This window comes from Stylophora pistillata, chromosome 14 (genome assembly GCF_964205215.1).
Source record: "Stylophora pistillata chromosome 14, jaStyPist1.2, whole genome shotgun sequence".
In the NCBI taxonomy this organism is placed as follows: Eukaryota; Metazoa; Cnidaria; class Anthozoa; order Scleractinia; family Pocilloporidae; genus Stylophora; species Stylophora pistillata.
Genome location: NC_142532.1, coordinates 6,051,582 through 6,067,532, shown reverse-complemented (window position 1 = coordinate 6,067,532; position 15,951 = coordinate 6,051,582). Strand labels below are relative to the sequence as shown.

The window sequence follows — 15,951 nt, the reverse complement described above, 5'->3', positions numbered from 1 at the left end:
CTTGTGGCCAACCAAATTCAATCATTAAGTTTTCCTCTTTTGTGACGTTTTTTCAATGTGAAAGTTATTTTCTCATTTATGATAAATAGTCTTGGTCGGTTGCGCTGAAGCCATTCTGTCACGCTCCTTTTAAATGAAAGCCATTCACTAACGGCATAGATGAAGACTTATGCAGTGGAAAGCAAAACAAGGAGAATAAGTTGTTCATCACAAATTGAAAGCGAGGGGTCTAATTAGTCTTTGCGTACTTCGTTTAGCCTGATCTTGTATGCAATGTTTTTTTTTTGTTGGTTGGTGAAGAAGAACGCCGTGTACGACTAGACAGCTGGAATGTTTAATTTCGCAGTGCGGTGGAACTCGGGAGTAAGAGTTGTTTTGGTTTTTTGATCTTCCCGAAGAAGGGGATCCTTGAAAAGAACTGTTTTCCTTGGAAGTAAATGATCTCTCAGAAACATAAGCGGAAGTAATGTGATGATTAGAGTCAAGTAAAGAATAGTTTGAGTCCATTGTTTTTAAAAAATGTTTGAAAGCCTTCAAACGGTTGATGCAAATTTTGACCAGCGAACCACTCAACCTTTTCCTTTAATGATAACTTCTGCACAGGGTAACGTCGAAACAGTCTGTCACGTTCACAAACAGCAGTCTTTTATGGTCTACTCGGACGATTATACAAATCATAAATCAGAATCGATTCACAACAAGACAGCAGATCCGTCCTCAGTTGCGATGGGATTGTCTTTCTTAGTCGTAACATTTCCATCGATGTCCTGTTTGAAAAACAATTTTGCCTATAGTTTTGCACGAGGACAGACAGTACTTAAAAAAAATTCAAAGAAACAGTTTGTTTCAAATTCTTAGAAAACAAAAAAGAGTAAGTGTGAACTCATCTAGTTTTGTCTTGTCACTCTCCTTGGCTCAGTTGACCTGGTCGTAAATTTAAACTGTTTATCTAGTGCGTTATTGAAGTGAATTTATATTTGTCTACCAACGCTATATTTACAAAATCCGTTGTAGAAGAGGAAAGAATTCATCGCCTGTAGCGAAGGAAAAACTTTGGGGCCTCATGACGAGCTCAAAATACGATTAGAAGGTTTATTTAGCGAAATCGTTGCCCTTCTGTGTTCTTTAAAATGAATTCAATTCTGCTCTCTCTCCCCCCTTCTTTTTCTCCTAAATTTTCTGTTTGCTGTCAAATTCAATCGTTGTTATTGTTCAACGCTCGTGACGGACTGGTTTTACAACCTTCAAGCAGGCTACGTACAAGCAACGCAACTTTGAAACATGTTTTTGTCGACAAACGGTTATTCGAGATATGCATTTAATCCTGTAAACCCGTAACATTTTTGTTAGTAAGATCCTTCCTTAATTAAACATTTTTTTAACCAAAGGTTGTCCTCCACAAGTTTTCTAAGACTCTATCTGCATAAAACGTCGCCAATGGAAAAAAAAAAAATGTAGCAAAACAAACAAAGCAAAACAAAACAAATAGATAAAAACCATTGACGAAAAAGCAGAAGCAGTTGTCTGAACCCATCTGGACCTGTTGCCATCATAATTGGACTACTTATGGGAAGAAAATGTTTTTGCTCAGAAAGTGACCATCTAAACTAAATTGCTGAAAGAATTCTGTTATTCAGTGGTCTCGAAAAAAGATTCTTGGAGCTTTCCTAACGCATGCCATGGGGTTTGTTGAAGTTTCTATCTTGATTCCCTTGTTTTCTAAACTTGGTTAAGGAAGTTCCATCGCGATGAAATGTTGTATAGAGTGATTTGAAAATTTAGAGAGGCTGAAAACTAATTTAGCAATTAGTACTCGATAGAGTGTCGCTTAAAATTGCTTACAATGAGTACAAGTCAAGTATTTAAGATAGTTTTATTCATTCAAGCTAAAAATCTACCGAAAAAAAAACTGAAGAAGCACATTTGCTACTTAGAATTACTAATTGTATGTTCATTGTATCAATTGATTATGATTGGAGATGGAATTAAAAGGGAAACAAATGTACCTGATAGCTAAATGGGTACAGGGTATAAACTTAAATATAATGAAAATTGTTCGAAAGTTCAACTTATGGAAGGCAAACTAGTTGGTTTATAGGGAAGAAATTGGACTTGAGAATGCGAGAAACAAATCCCATTCAGTGGCAGAGTGGATGGTCACCACAGGGAAGTCTAAATCTCAATTCCAGTGCCTTCACCCTTTAACTCTACGAGGTGATTAACAGGTAATTTGGACATATCAACAAAGTTGAAATGGTAAATTGGCCACCGTAACGATTACAAAAGCTGACGTTTCGAGCGTTAGCCCTTCGTCGGAGCGAATAGAGGAATTGTGGGTTGTGTGTGCTTTTAAAGGCAGAAAATCGAGCTACGTTATTGGTGGGAACATGGCAACGACCTTTTGTAATCATTACGGTGGCCAATTTACCATTTCAACTTTGTTGATATATCCAAATTATTTCGTTACTCTCACCGAAGCAGCCCCAAACAGTTTCTTTCGAAACTATCAGCCTTTATTCATTTGATTAACAGGTAAACTCTCCTTGCGATTCCAATATGTTATCTTGAAAACAGGTTATGAGAAAAGACAGTCTTCTCAGCTGATGGGTTGTATTCTGATATAACACCAAATTCTCCTGTCTAATTTGCAAAGAAATATATGGCAGTCAGTGGGGAGAATTCAGTACTCATAGACCTTATTCCAAAATGGCCGCCAACCAGTAAAACCTGGGGCAAGTGGCACGAAAACGAGGTCATAAGGGCCAAACCTAAGAAATTTTACAGTTTTGACTGAGAAGTTATCATCAAACGCATCATTTAGTAACGTACCTTTCCGGTCAGGAAGAGAAAATATGGCAAATGCTTTATATGGACGTTTACTAACCGAGGAAGATATTCAGGGAAGTTCGCTTGCTGGAAGAAAACCCTCAACACTGAAGAACTCCGAATTGCAGTTTTGGTTGCGCTGTCGCGGCGACTCGTGCAAAGGTCTGTCAACTAAATAAAGGCTGATAGTTTGGGGCTGCGTCGGTGGGGGTAACGAAATAATTTGAATATATCAACAAAGTTGAAATGGTAAATTGGCCACCGTTACGATTATAAAAGCTGACGTTTCGAGCCTTAGCCCTTCGTTGGAGCGAATAGAGGAATTGTGGGTTGTGTGTGCTTTTTAAAGGGGGCTGCGAAAAGATAGTGCTTGTCTCTGGATCGTTTTGAAGTAATTTAAAGTTTTTAAGAATGATGGATTTAACTGAGTGGTTGTGAGGGTGAAACGTGAGAGTGAATGGAATGCGGTCGGAATCTTCCTTTTGTGACGTTTGTAGTGCTGAATGTCGATCAATAAGTTGGGCGCAGTGGTAACCCGCTTGAACGACAGAATCAGGGTAACCACGTTTATCGAAAAACTGGCACATTGAGTTAAAAACTTTAAATTAATTCAAAACGATCCAGAGACAAGCACTATCTCTTTCGCAGCCTCCGCTCATTTCATTCAAACGTGACAAAAACAGGCAAATTTTTGGTCAGAAGTTCTTTCCAGACTAATGACCAAACAGGCACTTTTTGCTCGTGTACGATGCAAAACGTGCCCTTTCATTCACAACACCGAGAAAATATCGGGACCCAAACGATCCATTAAGATCACCGATCACTTCACGTGCACCTCCGCCATTGTGATCTATTGCACAACTTGCACTTATTGCAAAAAGATTTACATCGGCGAAACAGGCAGAAGACTAGGTGACCGATTCCGAGAACACCTTCGGGACGTGGAGAGGAATGACAAGGACACATCGAAACCAGTCTCTAGACATTTTAATTTACCTCACCATTCTAAGCAACACATGGCAATCTGCGGTCTTTCCTTACACTTAGGTAGCACGGAAAGCCTGAAAACTCTTGAGCAAAAGCTCATCTTTCAAACCGGCAGTCTAAATCCCACAGGTATCAACGAACGCTTTTCATTCCACTAATTTATTCTTGTTTTTCTCGTTGCCATGTTCCCACCAATCACGTAGCTCCTTTTTCTGCCTTTAAAAGCACACACAACCACAATTCTCCTATTCGCTCCGACGAAGGGCTAACGCTCAAAACGTCAGCTTTTATAATCGTAACGGTGGCCAGTTTACCATTTCAACTTTGTTGATTTATTCAAATCATTTATTTTTTAGTTTTATCGTTTATTCGGACACTGAGAGCAGTTGATCTTTCCTACTCACTCAACAAAGTTGGGATGTTTGACTTGAGAGTAGTTTAACTTCGTGATCCACGACTTCACTTCAGAAATCTACAATTCGTTCTAGTAACCGGTACGTTTTATAATGTTAATGATGATGGAATTGAGGTTATGGGAACTAGGAAAAATGACGAGCGAAGTCAAGTTTTCAAGTGTTATTGGCTTTCAAAAGACTTTTTAGTTGCAAGATCTGGATTGTAACATAACTCCTTTCTAGTTGCCATACATTTCATTGTAGATTTGTTGGGAGAATTTGCACGCTTGTCATATCAAGGAAGCAAACATTTAGTAACAATATTTATTTAATAAATGTATCCAAAGGTAATTGGGTCATGTCATATTACATGTATTGATCTTTTACTTAGATTACAATAGGCACTTAGTTTGTTATAGTTAATTTTTTATAATTTTAAACTTACCATATTATTAAACATAGTCTATAATATGAATTTAGTTCATAATAGTTGAATTCTTAAAATTATAGACAAACGACGTTATTAATCTTGTATTATTAGTTGCAGTCTCTTTTTTATGTATGTACAAACACGCCCTCCATGGAAGGCAGCTGATTTTTCTTGGGGCTAGCCTGTTTCTTTGATTTAATAAAGTATACCTACCTACCTACCTACCTACCTACGTACCTACCTACCTACCTACCTACCTACCTACCTACCTACCTACCTACCTACCTACCTACCGTACCCGCGCTAGGATGTCGATTACTGGTATCAGTATCCGGACAACTCACCCCCTGGACAATTAGCCCCAGACGATTAACCCCCAGTCTTTGGTTAGCCCCCTTTCTCTGCACTATTAGCCCCCCAACCCACCATCCTTGAAATAAACTATGCGGCTTGCTTTTTACTTTACGAAAGTTTCCCTATCATGTATTTTGAAATAATCAATGTTCTTGTTATTTGCTTCTTTGCGAACCTTTCTCTGCCATGCGCGTTGAATTATAAAGTAAGCTACGTTTTTGCTATTTTGTTACTTGCTTCTTATGAACCAGCAACTGACTTTTCAGATTATGGAGGCTGCCAGCGAGAGAGGAAAGCGGAAGCTTATTGACAGCTTCGGGTTCAAATATAATGTCAAGAGGCAGCGCCTTAAAGCAACCGACTGGCAATGCACTGTTCTCCCTACGGTAGGAATTTTTTCTGTCATAATAATTTGATCTCATGAATTATTACTATTACTATTATTATTTTTACAGAACATTACAAGCGAATTTACACAACCTGCATATAGCATTAGCTAGTCTTGGCGGGTATTAGAAATAAATAAATAAATACTACACATTACAAGCTAAAGAAGTTTTATTACCACAATAAACTAAAGAGATTTTACAATAGACTAAAGAGATTTCATTACTACAATATTATTGGGGTTATAAGCCATGCATTAGTTTACTACATTATAAGCTAAAAGATACGTACAGTTGTCATACAAATTAAATACAATAAAATTACTAGTGAGTTAAAACAAGACATAACAATCAAATACAGGCAGAGCAGACTGGAAAGTAGAGAGGAGAGAATTGTGCTATACGGATGTGAGCGAAGTACTACAGTTATAATTTTCGATAATCATTGGTATTGAATTTCAATATTAGTGAATGGGCGTCAACGTAATAGTCCTCAATCCCAAGTATAGTCCTAAGAAACTTATGAATTTTCCTTTTAAATGCTCTTTTCGTGAGCTTATGCAATGCAAGTCAGGGTTTAGAGAGTTCCATAACCTCGTACCAAACGCAGAGAAAGACTCAAATTTCACATGCAATTTAGATTTCTGTACATAAAAATTCTCTGCGGAAGAAAAACGCGTGTTATATGTATGGACGTCAGATGAATTATTAAAAAGTTCGCGAATATTCCTAGGTGTAGAGCTAGTAGAAACGTCATGCATTATGGCAGAAATGGTTTCAAAATAGAGCATATTAATGGGTAGGATATTCGAAGATATAAAAAGAGGGATAGCATGAGATATTTTGCTGGAGAAGAAAATCAATCGGAGTGCACACTTTTGCAAGGTGAGAATCTTTTTTAAATCACTCTGAGGTGCCTGGCCCCAAGCAGCTGTACCGTAGAGCGTGTAGGGAAAAATCAGCGAACGGTAAATTTGAAGAAGGGTATTTTAAGGTACATGATGTCTAAGCCTAGCGATTATACTGACTATTTTGCTAATCTTTGAACCAATATGATCAATATGAGGCCTCCAGGTTAAGTTCTTGTCAATTAGTATACCCAAAAATTTTACATAATCTTTGCATTCAAGAAGTGTGAATCCATTCTTGTTGTTATCCGGATTTCTGATACATAGCTGATGATTAATCCTTTTTTGTGCTGGCCTAAAAACGACAAAATTTGATTTCTTCACGTTAATGGTTAGTTTATTAGCATTAAGAAGCCAATCACAGACATTTTTTAGCTCATTATTAACTGCGTTTTCCAGGGATTTCAGGTCCTTGTCAGCATATAACAGGTTTGTGTCATCAGCAAACAGATAAAAGCCAAGTTTATTGCTACAAAGATGAATGTCATTAATATAAATCAAGAAAAGTAAGGGGCCTAACACAGATCCTTGTGGAATTCCAGTTACCGAGTTTTTCTTAGATGAAATATGGTCATTATCAATATGCGTTGCTTGCGTTCGATTAGTTAAGTACGACGAGAACCACTCATGTACAATACGTCTTATCCCATAATGGTGCAATTTATCAACTAGAATAGTGTGATTGACAGTATTAAACGCTGGTCAATTGGACAGTGATGAAATTGTAAAAAAGGGCCTCAAATTTAGGCGTAAAGATTGAGAACGTTTACCCGTTAGTCGTAAAAAATGTTAACCGTACAATAATTCTAGCCACTGTTTATTTGTGTCCTGCAACTGTAGCTTTACAGCAGAAGAATGGACTTTTGCTTCTTGTGCTAACCATGACGCTAAAGAAAATAACCCGTGTTTCGGTTTAGTAATTGAAGCAGATCTAGAGTTACTGCACGCCCATCTACACTCTTTTTTGTCATAAGAATATGTTTTCGGCCTATATTCTTAAAATATATATTATTATAGAAAGAAAGAGTGTATGTGCAATGAGATGTTGGTTTTCGAAAATATGTCAGGCAAAAAACGGCGAGACTACAAAACTGTCCTCGATGCTGTAATATCCATCCTCCCTTCTCCACTGAGATTCACCACTTCGAAAAAGCTGTTTGGAGCGCACTCCTCCAGACCCTCCCAGGCGTTCAGTTTAAAGGGTGTTCATTCCACAATCTTTATTTGAAACAACTTTCAAAAAATTTCACGTCATAGGATATGATAGCCACTTTAAATAACTTGCTTTCCTTGTAACTTATTCCAAAGTCTTTTTATTGTATCTTTTTATATTTCTATTACATGAAAAGTTTTAGCTTTCAATCTTACCACTCCATTTTATCTTTTTATTTCTTGCTACTGCAGTGTAATGTAGATTAGTTATTTGTAGTTGTTAAACCGTAGCGAATCTATTAAACTAAACTAAAATTTACTTTGAGGACGTTCTTACAAACTCTAATTTATAGTTCTGGATTGTCTCGTCTTCTGATAAAGTTAGATAGTGATTAGATACGCGTGTCCAGCCACCATTCCGGCGCTTGTTGCGATCGATCATGCAATTAAAATACGGAAATAGGATATGAAGGGCTTGACCAAACATCCCAGGCATATTTCTCATTTTCTTATTAATCGATTAGCAAATCTAAGTACATCTAAACGAAGTCTTCCATCTGCCGAGGTGGCGGCAGTGATCTCCTTCTGCTCCAAATGATTGTTAGACCTATCAAGTCTCTCTCCTTTCCCGAGGAATTTCGTGATTTTATCTAATAGGACTTTACGTACCTTGCAAGCAGAGTCCTCTTCGATCTTCGTAGAAAGATCGGGAAGAGGATGGAGACTCTGCTCGCAGGGTAGCCGTTACACTATTATATCAGCTTTTGACTTTGAACAGGTGGTGAAAATCTATCGACGCTGCCAGAAAGAGCGGCTAAACCTTAGGTAGAATAAATGAATGGCCTGGTTTGAGAGATATTTTACAGACGTGTCTGTGCCGGGGATTGGGGGGGGGGGGACTTTCCCCCGACCCTTTGAGGTGCTATTTCCAGCAGTGCAGAGAGATTTTCATAAAATGGCCAATATCAAACGTTAAATTAATCCTCGAAAGTTCTATTCATAATTTTTCAGAATGTTTCCTCGATAATTTGCAACAGGCAATCCTTCTTCGATGTAAAGACCTTTTACTACACCGTAAATTACTGACTTGTACTGAGACCTAATAAAATGCTCTTGCCCAACATAGATGAGGTTCTTTTCTAACCAATTAGCGTTTTGCATTTCTCTCCAGCTTCTCACCCGTTCCTCTCCCGCTCCCCGCCCCCTCCCCGCCCCCTCCCCGCCCCCTCCCCGCCCCCTCCCCGCCCCTCCCCGCCCCCTCCCCGCCCCCTCCCCGCCCCCTCCCCGCCCCCTCCCCGCCCCCTCCCCGCCCCTCCCCGCCCCCTCCCCGCCCCCTCCCCGCCCCCTCCCCGCCCCCTCCCCGCCCCTCCCCGCCCCTCCCCGCCCCCTCCCCGCCCCCTCCCCGCCCCCTCCCCGCCCCCTCCCCGCCCCCTATTTTCATGGAACTCCTCCTCCCCCACTACTCACCAGCATGTAATAAGAAAAACTTATTACATTTGTTTCTCAAAAGAAGTCCAGAATGCTGACCTATCTTAATTGTCCAGGTGTGCACCCTTTAGTTTCATATAAAATAAGAACCTGTTTCAAATGTTAGGCTATCGAGGTTCTTGTGCAGAGGGGTTCTAAACATTTTATTTTTTGTGCTTCTTGGTATAGTTACCACCACATAACAAATTGCTCAATTTTTAAAGCGAAAAAGTTAGAGTTTGTATTACCCTTCATTTTTTTAAACTTTTCTTTTGTTGTCGACCAGTCAATTGCTTTCCGCGTGTTGCGTGTGTACCCCAGTGCGTGGATCGACGAAGTGTAGGGAATGATTGACCGTTCTGTGATTCAAACCCAGTTGTCTCTGTATCTGGCGAAATGCTGCCTACTGGTCAGTGTGCAAAGTTGAACCTGCTTGTACTTGCCGTTGTATTATGCCCAAAAGAGTGGCCGCGTCACGTCGCCGTACGAGCTGTAGGTATGGGCGGGCTGGCACGTACTGTGTATCAAACAAGCCATTTCTCTCTTTTAGGGCGGCGTCCTCTATGAAACTGCGAATGAAAATTCAGGCCGATATTTGATCAACAACACTTTTGGTAATGTACCACTTGACGATACCAGACACGTGAAAAGTGCTTTTTTGAGGGAGCTATTAAATAATAGTGAACCTTTTTATATTACAGATAAACAAAAACACATGCAGTTTCCCCTAACAGTCAATAACCGTTGCATTTAGTGGCTAAGAGGCTGTCTACCTGGCTGCCGGCTCTTTTTGTAAGACAATTTATTTTGGTCCTCAACAACAGTTTGGGATATATTGATGTGCGTTCAACCTATCCAATGCGCTCTCTACAATGGCAAATTATTCAAAGCTTTTATACTCACCTTTGACTTGTGGTTAAAGTTTGACTCATCAATTTGAATAATGAGCCCCGGTCCACCAAGTCTTGGGACTGGGTGTAAGATTAGGGCCTGCCAGGCCACCTCTCTACATTTTCCAGCCATTTTGATGAGAACTGTGTGCGAAGCAATTCCCTCGAAGTGCATGGCTCTCAAGGAATCTCGTTGCGACCATTTCCAGTGAAACTAAACATGCCGCTGTAACCGGAGAGTCTGCTGCCTTCAAAAAAACGATCCGCTCCGGAGCGATTTCAGTTGTCTACATTGGTTGCATTTCCTATCAATCCAAGCATACTCGCTGTCACAAAAAACCCTTTCCATTATTTCTTATGGCTATGAATAAATACCTCGCGAATTATCTGCCATTTACTGGCTTTTTACCTAGCACTGATATCCGTCGGGTTTCCTTCGGCAAACAATAATATTCATCCGGTGTGCACATCGAGGGCAATTAACATTTCCTTTTTTAGGAGCCTTTCTCTCCGTAACCATTGTATGAGAACCAATTTCGTCCCTAAATCATTTGAATAGATAAGAGGAGCAATTCTTTCGCGGAAAAAGTTTGGCATATCCAATCGTGTGGCGCGTGAACTGCGCAGAACAGCAAGAACACCGTGTGTTGTAAAGGGAAATACCTTAACATTGGGCGTTTTTGACAGCCTTGTTTTCGGAAGAAACTTAATCGAGGGGGGGCAAGGAGGGGGGGGCGGAAATATTCTATTAACGAATGCCTCTTTGCATGATAATATCTTTCAATAATAAGTCGCCCATAACATTATTCAGAAAGGGGCGAGTTGTAAACAAACATGGACGCCACGAGCGTTTGAAAATTACCGGGTGTCTCTACTTAACGATTAGATCATGAGCTCGAGATTTCTATATATTATTAGTATAAATCTACTAGCGTTCTATCACGAATGCTGTCCTCTGATTGGCTACGTTACTCAATATCTATTCTGCGATAGATAGTGAGTAGCGTAATGGCGGCCGCCGCTTCTCCGCGATTCCAAAGTGTCCGTAAGGAAGATTTAACCGCGGAAAATACCCGGATTGATAGTGCCCGTTCGCAAAAAATCCCGGGATCGATAGTGCCCGTCCGCGAATTTAAGCAGAAAAACAGTGATTAATTCAATTCTGACAGGTTATGTACGGTTGCGAATTATTGACATTTGTGACAGGCTGTACGCATGAATAAATATCTGATATGCATTTAGTGGGTTTTGAATGGTTTTCCACTGGCGCGCGGAAGAAAATTTAGGGCCTGATTACATGAGCCGGGCTGGCCCTGTTAGCCGGGCTGATTTCTTTTGTTTTGGTGTTCGCCGAAGCGTGAAAACAAAAGAAATCAGCCCGGCTAACCAGGCCAGCTCGGCTCATGTAATCAGGCCCTTAGTGGTGAAAAATAAAGACAATAGAGTGTTTATGTCTTGGAAATTTGATGTTCTTAAAACCAGCATATTTTCCCTTGAAGCTTCGCCAGTACAGACCGAACGCAGTGAGGTCTGTACCAGCGACCGAGGTCAAGATTCTCCCATACAGACCAACCTAGATGGGAAAATCTAGACCGCTTTCAATGTTGATTTCAGCCAATCAAATTCGTGAATTCGGTAGTTCCAGTCCTTGTGAGACACAGCCATATAATAAAGTCAGGTAAAGAATAGTTTATGAGTCGATTTTCTTAAAAATGTTTCAAAACCTTGAAACGGTTCATGCAAATTTTGACTGGCGAACCACTCAACCTTTTCTTTAACTTCTGGTTACTTCTGCACGGGGTAACGTCGAAACGGTCTGTCACGTTCACAAACAACTGTCTTTTATGGTCTACCCTTACTCGGACGATTATACAAATCATAAAACAGAATCGATTCACAACAAGACAGCAGATCTGTCCTTTGCGGCTGCATTGTCCTTGTTAGTGGTAAAATTTCCATTGGTGTCCTGTTTGTCAATTTTGCCAGTGGTTTTACATGAGGTCAGACACTGCTTAAAGAAAAAAAAAAAAATTAAACAAAAGGTCTTTGTTTTAGATTCTTAGAAAACAAAACAAAGTCAGTGTGAACTCAACTATTTTTGTCCTGTCACTTTCCTTGGCTCAGTTGCCCTCGTTGTCACGTTAAACTGTTTATCTACTGCGTTGTTGAAGTGAATTTATATTTGTCTAAAAGCATTAATTTAGAAAATGCGTTGTCGAAGTTCTATTGTTGATGAAAGAGGAAAGAATTCGTCGCCTGAAATCGAAGGAAAAGCTTAGGGCCCGTATGACGTCCGCAGAAAAGGTTTATTTAACGAAATTGTCGCGCTTTGTAGCTCTTTAAATTATGAAGAATGCTGCTCTCCCTCTCCCCCTTCTTTTTCTCAACGGTTTTCTGTTTTCTGTCAAATTCAATCTTTGTAATTGTTCAACGCTCGTGACGAACTAATTTTACACGTTTTAAGCATTCTATGTACAAGCAACGCAACTTTGAAATATGTTTTTGTCAATAAACAATTAACAATTGGTTCATACGTCAGCGTGCGTTTATTGGGATATGAAGCACGCAGGAAGTTTGGAGAGCATGAAAGGTGCGTAAGAGTTGCTCAAGGCGTAGCCGAGAGCAACTTTAGCTTCTTGAGTCTCCATCTGTATGAGACGTCTCCGATGAAAAAGAGGCAATAACAAAAAAATTTAACAAAAGAAACAAAACAAAAAGAAATTAAAAAAATTTAGACAGGCTGAAAATTGATTCAGTAATTAGTGCTTAAAATTGCATACAATAAGTAAAAGTAAAGTATTTAACATATTTTTGTTCATTCAAACTAAACATCTGCTATACCAAATAAATGAGATATATTTGATATCAAGTGATTATGAAACAAATCAGAAACTAATCAGAAACAAATCTCAGTGAGTGCCAGAGCGGATGGAAAGGAATTGGCAACTCTAGATCTCAATTCCATTGCCTTCACCCCTGAACTCCAAGAGGTGATTAACATATCAATTCTCCTTTCGATTCTAATATGTTATCTTGAAAATAGGTCATGAAAACAGACAGCTGATGGGTCTTTCTTGGATAAAACACCAAATTCTTTTGTTTCATTTACAAAGAAATGTATGGCAGTCGGTTGGGAGAATTACTAATTGGATCATGGGAGTTAAAGGGGAAGCTACTTAAGCACGTCTTCTCTACGACTTCCAATCAAGTAATATTTCCATGTACTTGTACTGTGAAGCAAATTCCCCTTTAATTTAGTTTGTAGACGATCTGTGAAAAAACAGGCGACAGGTATGAGACACATCACTGACTTAAAAAATTTGTGACTTATTCATATAAGATGCATACATACATACATACATACATACTTTATTGGAACTCCCTTCAACAGGCCTTTTCAGTCACAATAAACTAACTAAACCTATTTAAAACAACAATTTAAACTAAAATTATTTCTTATGAAACATATTTTTAAAAAGAGTCTTCTTAAAACGATCAATTTCTTTCACATTCTTAATATTCTCAGCTAGACCATTCCATTCCCTTGGACCCCGGTAGAAAAACCCCCTTTGTCCCGTTGACAGTCTACATCGGGGAACCCCAAAACTATTACATCCCCTTCTATTGCTATTGTGGAATGCTGAACGTTTAACAAAATATTTAACTAAATAATGCATTTTCAAAGGGAGCGTTTTTGCCACTTGTGACGATGTTTTTAATTAAAAAAAAATTGAATTTAGTTTCCCAATTGAATGATTCGTTGAATAACAACACATTTACCTCAGTATGTATATTTTCTTAGGTGTCATGGTAGAGACTAGTATACGCCCATCTGGCGCTGTAACGATTTGAATTGAATCTTGTAGAGGAACGATAGTTTTGCCTGTAAAGCGACCGTCCAAAGAAAACTGCTGAACTCTGTTATTGTCACGCTCACAAACAAGAAGATTATCGGAGCCGCCCAGACACATGCCAAAGGGTCTTTTGAACTGTCCGTCTTCATTCCCTTTTTCTCCAAACTTGTACAAGAACGTTCCTGCCGAGTCAAATGCCTTTATGCAGTGGTTGTCTGTTTCAGTTACCAGGAAAATATTTTTGTAAGGAATGCAACTGAATGGTTTGCTGAGTCTCTCTGGACCACTGTCTCCTATTGTGAAAATAGTTTCGCCCTCTTTTGACATGACTTGAACTCTATTGTTAGCGGATTCAGTGACAACAATACGTTCTGAATCATCAAGGCAAACACTAACTGGATTCCTAAAGGATCCTCTTCCCTGACCTTTTTGTCCAAAGGTTTTCAAAACAGAACCTGTCTGGATATTTAGATGTTGTATTCTATTATTTATTTGATCTGCAATAAGAATTTCGTTGTTGTTTAAAAACAACACGTCAGTGGGATATTTGAATTGTCCAGGATCTGTTCCTTCTTTTCCAATTTGTCTTAAACAGTGTCCTTCTTTATTGAACACATAAACACAGTGTCCGTGAGTGTCTACGACAACAATGTCATCTTGCTTGTTGACAGCTATTCCACATGGTCCCTTGAACTCCTGGCTTTCGTTGAACTTCAAGTCCAACTCGCCAAGTATGACAAGTTCACGTTCTTTCACTGGTAAAGTGAATGTGCAGGTTGGAAGCTTTTCGCCATTAATCTTTACCTCAACAATGTAGGCACCGGGCACTTTAGGTGTAAACTTCAAGCTAAGATTGCCGTCTTCTTTTTCTTGAACGGTTACGTTCGTTACATCGTTGGCGGGTTCTACCAGCAACTCAACTTGATCTTTAAGATCAGCCAGGTTAATCGTCACTCCGTCTGCTGCTTTTGGGCATAACGTGAACTCTACTTCTACGCCAGCCTGAAATGTTTGATCCAGTCCTTCAATTTGTGATTGATTCACGACTATCGGAATATCCACGATAACACCCAGTTTCAGGTCCTTTGGAGAAGTAGGGAAAAATTTAACGAATGCAGTCTGGTTATGTGTTGGGGCTTCAACTCTACGAAGCTCTTCAAATTTGTGCTTTAAAGTTTCCTTATTCTGCATGATATCCGAGCTTGAGCTTCTCTGAACCAGGTTCGCCGCAAACACAGCTGCTTGGTTTATTTGTTTTAGCAGGGATTCCACTTCCTGTTTAGCCGCATTTATCCTCTCAAGTCTCGACACGCGTGTTGTTTCCAGGGATTCAATCGCTTCTCGCTCGCGCTGTCGAATATTTGCGATCATTTGTTCGGCTGTTCGCGAGACTTCTCGCTTGGCTGTTGCGAAATTTCTTTCAAGCTCAGAAATCGTTTCTTCGAACTCCTTGATGACTTCACAAAGTTCGGCTTCTTTTTCCTTGACCATCTCAGCGCCAGACGTGATGTTTTCTTTTTCTTCGTGTGCTGCTTTGTCGAGCAAAATGGCGTTGTGGTTTTGATGATCCGTGACTATGCAGATCGGACAAATGGACAGTTGACACTGTGAGCAAAAGAATCTGGCTTTTTCTCTTTCGTGGAACTGTTGTGTGCAGAATGGCTGTCGCTTCAGCAGTGCTTCGTAATCTTCGGCTTTGAAGTCCTTGACTGACGTGACTTTGTGTCCTTGAAAAGACTTCTTAAGCAGTTCGTGTGCTTTGAAACAATCAGGGCACATGAATCGTCCACAATCGAAGCAATAGTACATCTGAGGGTTGGTTACGCTGCATTGATAACAAGTAATATTATCTCCCTCACCACTCTGTCGAACGGCAAGAAGACTCAGCAAACTTTTGTGGTAAAAGCTGTTGGGCAAATGGTCGAAGCGATTGTCGTTTGGTAAATTGATCACAGCCTGACACTCGGGGCATCGATATTTTCCTTGTCTCTGGCTCACTCTTGCATGTCTCGCTAGGCACTCACAACAAAACGTGTGAAGACATGATATAGTTTTAGGTTCGGTGTAAGTGTCGAGACAGATCGAGCAAGTAACTTGCTTCTTGAGATCTATCAAAAGGGACTCCATATTCAAAGCGAAACAAACTAGACTCTTGGGAGACACCCAAGGCAATAGATTGAATGCAGATATTATTTCAGGTTTCCGAGGAACAGAACAAAGTCCGTGTCAACTGATTGGCACTGGCCAATCAAATTCTTGGCTCTGCTGATTTTTTTTATTCTGTAAAAATAACTTTGAATTA

General features: G+C 39.8%; 1 protein-coding gene and 2 pseudogenes across 2 annotated transcripts; 1 reads left to right on the top strand and 2 right to left on the bottom strand.

Moving 5' to 3' along the window:
- The window catches only part of LOC148716243 (uncharacterized), a 93,517-nt pseudogene that overhangs the window by 25,612 nt on the left and 51,954 nt on the right, over positions 1–15,951 (top strand).
- On the bottom strand, positions 9,095–10,392 carry LOC148716249 (uncharacterized; annotated as a pseudogene).
- Positions 12,632–15,837, bottom strand: LOC111319073 (E3 ubiquitin-protein ligase TRIM45). Of its 2 annotated transcripts, XM_088744261.1 has the most exons (2): positions 13,576–15,837; positions 12,632–13,065 (listed from the first exon to the last, which is right to left on the bottom strand). In XM_088744261.1, exons 1-2 carry the CDS (start codon positions 15,774–15,776, stop codon positions 13,050–13,052), a joined length of 2,217 nt encoding a protein of 738 aa, XP_088600387.1. In that variant the 5' UTR covers positions 15,777–15,837; the 3' UTR covers positions 12,632–13,049. The 2 variants fall into 2 exon arrangements, with proteins under 2 accessions (XP_088600387.1, XP_022777643.2); XM_022921908.2 differs by lacking the exon at positions 12,632–13,065 and having other exon boundaries at positions 13,149–15,837.

Excerpts from the sequence above, each read along its gene's own strand:
- LOC111319073 (XM_088744261.1), bottom strand. The coding sequence starts at position 15,776 with ATGGAGTCCCTTTTGATAGATCTCAAGAAGCAAGTTACTTGCTCGATC.